Raw genomic sequence first — 5,547 nt, forward strand, 5'->3', positions numbered from 1 at the left:
TGCTTTATATATCTTGGTGCTCTTTCATTTGGAGCATAGATGTTAATTATGGTTATGTCATCTTGCTCAATTGACCCTTTAATCATGAGACAGTGTCTTTCTTTATCTCTTATGCTGGTTTTCACCTTAAAGTTTATTTTATCAGAGATTAGGATTGCCACTCCTGATTGTTTTTTATTGCAATTAGGTTGGTATATATTTTTTTCCATTCTTTAACTTTTAGTCTGTTTTTGTCTTTGTGTGTAATGTGTGTCTCTTGCGGGCAGCATATTGAAGGGTCTTGTTTTCTTATCCATTCAACAACTGTCTGTCTCTTCACTGGTGCATTTAATCCATTGACATTCAGTGTAATTATGGATAAGTATGAATTAACTGCTGGAATTATGTTAATTTTTGGTAGTGCTGTTTGTTCCTTTGTTCTGCATGCCTTCTTGTGCTGAGTTTGTGTTTTTTGTGCTGTTTCGTGTCAGTTTCTTCTTAGTTTTAATGTTTGCTTGTTCTGCTTGGATCTTAATTTTTAAGGTAAGTTGTGAAGTATTAATTTTCTTTGGGATTATTAAGTTTTCCCTGTGTTTAAGATAGTCTATTGTATCCTGCAAACTATTTGACCTCCTCACCACCTGGGTCTCTGTTCCTATAGTTTTCCCTTTTTTGACATTGTTAATATTTTGATCTTTGGTGGCCTCACAGGTCCACTGAATTCATTGCTGTAATTGTGTTCTGTATGAACTCTGCTATCTGTCGGCTGAGTTCCAGGTGTGTTGCCACATCTGTCAATCTCTGGTTGTTATCTTTTCTTACTGGTTTTCAGGCCAAAGAACTCCCTTTAGGATGCTTTGAAGTGCTGGATTGTCTTTGCCAAAATCTCTTAGCTTCTGTTTATCCTGGAATGTTTTGATTGCACCATCATATTTGATTGACAGTTTTACTGGATAGACGATTCTTGGTTGGTAGTTTTTTTCTTTTAGGGTTTTGTGTATGTCTCCTCATTGCCTTCTTGCCTATATGGTTTCTGTTGAGAAGTCAGAGCTTAACCTGATTTGCTTGCCTTTGTAGGTAACACTTCTCTTTTCCCTGGTTGCTTTTAGGATTCTCTCCTTTCCTCTGATATTGGAGAGCTTGATTATGATATATCTTGGTGATTTTCTTTTGGGATCTAGCCTTCCTGGGGTTTGTTCAGCTTCTTGAATATTTATCTTCTCATCCATCAAGATGTTAGGAAAATTTTCTTCCAGAAGCTCTTCAACTATCTCTTCTGTGCACTTCTGTGATTCCTCCTGTTCCAGAATGCCAATAATTCTTAAGTTATTCCTCTTCATGTTATCCAGCATGAATCTTAGTCTCTCTTCAGATTTTCTAATCCTTTTTTTTCTGCTTGCTCTTCTATCGTAGTAGTATTGAGAGATTTGTCTTCCAGCTCACTGCTTCTGGCTTCCATCTCTTCCATCCTACCCCTTTACCCTTTCAGTGTATTGTCCATTTATGATATTTTGTTATTAATCATCTGGACTTCTTTTTGCAAGTTTTGGATTGTTTCCAATGCTGTATCTATCTTGTTTGATTGCTCCTGTAGCACTTTCCTGACTTCTTCCTTATTTTCCTCTACCCCTTTTCAGAGCATTTGAATTTGTTTCCATATCATTCTTCTGAATTCCTTCTCAGGTAGATCCAGAGCCTACTCTTCTACTGGAAAATGTGTGTCTGCTACCAGCTTATTTGTCTCCATCATTGTTTTCTGTTTTTGGACATGTGTTGAGATCTTTAATTGTATTTTCTTAGACATTTTCAGTAGTTATGTGGGTTTTTAGTGCTTAAATGGATGTATGTTGCTTTGTTGTTAAGCTTAGTGAGTGTCTCCTGGTGGATATGATCTGGAGATAGGTTTTCCTTTTCATGTGTAATGCCTAGTAGCTGGTATTGGCTCTTGTCCAGATGGTGGGGTATTACAAGGTATGCTTGTAGCTTGACTATATGAGCATAGTTGCTGTCTCTTCTTGGGTAAGGTAGGGGAGAAATCTCCAACCCCTGGGAAAAAAGTGAGGCCAAAAGGACCAAAGACAAAAACAATATAAAATCAGAGCTAGAAACCACCATTCAAAAACAAAAATAAAATTGTGATTGACTGCCTACTGGCCTTTGTTGTGCAGGCACATATAAAGGGTCTTGCCCATGTCAATGTTGGGGTTGGGTTCCAGAGTCAGATGTCATAAGAAGCAGCCTGAGTATTTCCTCTTTGTGTTATGAGAAAGCTGTGGGTGCAATGCTGGACACTTTTGGGGTTGTGCTCAAACCACTTGAAGGCATCTGGGCTGGGCGGTGAGGACATGATCAGGGTGAAGAGGAAACATAGGTGAAAAATGAAAAGTGAAAGATGAAAAATTGGTCACACCTCTCCCTTCAGATGCGCAGCTCTGTGGCTTCTAGTGCTGGGTCACTGCCTCCGCTTGGCTGTGGCCCTGTCCTCCCACCTCAGGACCTCTGGCTGCCAGGATCAATTCAGCTGGGATCGATTCAGAAATCACCATATTTTGCTTCCGAAGGCAGATTTCTCCACAGCTGGGTGCAGGAAACTTAAAATCCAAAATGCCACAGCTGCTCTGCAGACTGCTTTTTCTCTACTTTTTCTGGGCATTAGCAGAGGAGCTTTCACGATCTCTCATTCTTTAAGCATAGTTTCACTGAATATAGTATTCATGATTGATACCTTTTTTCCTTTAAGCATTTTCATTACATCATTGATGATACATCATTATATGACTCTATTGCCTTCTCACATACAATGTTTCTGAAGAAAAAATGGCGCTTAATCTTATTGGGGATACCTTGCATGTAACTGTTTGCTTCTCTGTCACTGCTTTCAGGATGCTCTGTCTTTCATATTTGAGAGCATAACTATGATCAAAGTGAAGATGACTTAAAATACTGATGAAGATCAAAGACCACAGCCTTTGGCATGGGTTATACTTCAATGTAAAGGAAATAAAAATCCTCACCACTGGATCAATAAATAACATCATGATAAACAGAGAAAAGATTGCAGTTGTCAAAGATTGTGTTTTGCTTGGATCCACCATCAATACTCATGGAGCAGCAGTCAAAAAATCAAACAATATTTCTGCCCGCTCCCTCTCCCCCCAGCACTGCTCTGGCTGCACTGCTTGAGCTCCGAGCTCCCGGCTCCTGCTAAGCTAGCGCCGCCACCAGCAGCCAGCCACCATCATGATCATCTACCGGGACCTCATCAGCCCTGATGAGATGTTCTCTGACATTTACAAGATCCGGGAGATCGCGGACGGGCTGTGCCTGAAAGTGGAGGGGAAGATGGTCAGCAGGACAGAGGGTAACATCGAAGACTTGCTCATCGGTGGAAACGCTTCCGCTGAAGGCACCGACGGTGAAGGCACAGAAAGCACAGTAGTCACGGGGGTTGACATTGTCATGAACCATCACCTGCAGGAAACCAGCTTCACAAAAGAAGCCTACAAGAAGTACATCAAAGATTACATGAAATCAATCAAAGGCAAACTTGAAGAACAGAAACCAGAAAGAGTAAAACCTTTTATGACAGGGGCTACAGAGCAAATCAAGCACATCCTGGCTATTTTCAAAAACTACCAGTTCTTTATTAGTGAAAACATGAATCCAGATGGGATGGTTGCTCTGCTGGACTATCGTGAAGATGGTGTCATCCCATATATGATTTTCTTTAAAGATGGTTTAGAAATGGAAAAATGTTTACAAATTTGGCAATTATTTGGACCTGTCACCTGTCATCTTAGCTGGCTGCTGCTCTTCATCCACACAACACCAGGACTTGGACAAAATGGGACTGATGTCATCTTGAGACCTTGATTTATTTGGAGCAGAGGCATTTTTTTTTTTTAAAGGGAAAAACGTGTAGGTTATCTAAAAATAAAATGCATTAAAAAAAATCAAACAATATGTTGATTGTTTGGCAATCTGCTGCACATGTTAAAAGTATTCAAGAGAAAAGATGTCAGTTTGAAGACTAATGTGTGCCTGACCCAATCCATGGTATTTTCAGTATGGGCTGCCAAAAGAACCAATACATCCATTTTGAAAGAAGTGCAGCCAGAGTGCTCCTTAGAGGCCAAGATAGCCAAACTTCGTCTCGCATACTTCGGATATATTGTCAGGAGGGACCAGTTGCTGGAGAAGGATATCATGTTTGGTAAGATGGAGGGTCAGAGAAAAAGAGGAAGACCCCCAACGAGATGGATTAGCCAAGTGGCAGCATCGATGGATTCAATCATGTCAACAACAGTGAGGTTGGCTCAGGATTGGGCAGTGTGTCGTTCTGCTGTGTTTAAGGTTGCTATGAGTCGGTACCGACTCAATGGCACCTAACAACAACAACAACAACATATACATGTGAAAGTTGGACAATGAATGAAGAAAGCAAAAAATCATTAAGAAAAAAAGAAAGAAGGAAAAGGTCAAAATGGATGTTAGAAGAGACAATGAAACTAGCTCGCCAGCATAGAGATGTTAAAGCAAATGGAAGAAATGAGGAGACACAAGAGCTCAACAAAAAATTCTGAAGATAAGCTCGAGAAGATAAAGCCAAATATTACAACAAAATGTGCAAAGATCTGGAGTCAGAAAACCAAAAAGGAAGAACATGCTCAGCATTTCTCAAGATGGGGGAACTGAAGAAAAAATCTAAGCCTTGACTTTCGTTATTGAAGGATTCTCTGGGCAAATTATTGAATGATGCAGAAAGCATCAAAAGAAGATGGAAGGAATATCCAGAGTCACTGTATCAAAAGGAAATGGTTGATGTTCAACCATTTCGAGAGGTAGCATTGGATCAAGAGCCAATGATACTGAAGGAAGAAGTCCAAGGTGCATTGAAGGAATTGGCCAAGAACAAGGCACCAGGAATTGATGGAATAAAAATGGAAATCTTTCAAGAAAGTGAGGTGGCACAGGAGGCACTCACTCATCTATGCCAAGAAATTTGGAAGACAACTATCTGGCCTACTGAGTGCAAGAGATCCATATTTGTGCCGATTCCAAAGAGAGGTGACCCAATGGAATGCGGAAATCATCTGACAATCTCTTTGATATTCCATGAGAGTAAAGTTTTACTCAAGGTAATACAGAAATGGCTGCAAGCATACATTCACAGAGAACTTCCAGAGGCTCAAGCCAGATTCAGAAGAGGCCGGGGAATGAGGATATCACTGCTGATGTCCGATGGATCTTGGCTGAAAGCAGAGACTACCAGAAAGATGTTTACCTGTGCTTTATTGACTCTGCAAAGTCTCTCGATTGTGTGGATCTTGACAAGCTATGGACAACATTGCGAAGTATGAGTAGTCCTGAACACTTAATTGTGCTCATGAGGAATCTGTACATGGACCAAGGGGCAGTTGTTCAAACAGTACATGGGAACACTGAATGGTTTAAAATTAAGAAAGGTGTGCGACAGGGTTGTATTCTTCCACCATAATAATCTGAGATGATGGCTTATATGAGGAAAATGTGGCACCAGGATTGGAGGAAGACTCATTAACAACTTGT

The 5,547-nt window shown here is 40.4% G+C and overlaps 1 protein-coding gene across 1 annotated transcript; it reads left to right on the forward strand.

Moving 5' to 3' along the window:
* Positions 1-3,219: 3,219 nt before the first annotated feature.
* LOC102815160 (translationally-controlled tumor protein-like) lies at positions 3,220-3,852 on the forward strand. The gene has a single exon (XM_006874534.1). It carries the CDS (start codon positions 3,220-3,222, stop codon positions 3,850-3,852), a length of 633 nt encoding a protein of 210 aa, XP_006874596.1.
* Positions 3,853-5,547: the final 1,695 nt, after the last annotated feature.

This window comes from Chrysochloris asiatica, unplaced genomic scaffold (genome assembly GCF_000296735.1).
Source record: "Chrysochloris asiatica unplaced genomic scaffold, ChrAsi1.0 scaffold00282, whole genome shotgun sequence".
Classification (NCBI taxonomy): domain Eukaryota; kingdom Metazoa; phylum Chordata; class Mammalia; order Afrosoricida; family Chrysochloridae; genus Chrysochloris; species Chrysochloris asiatica.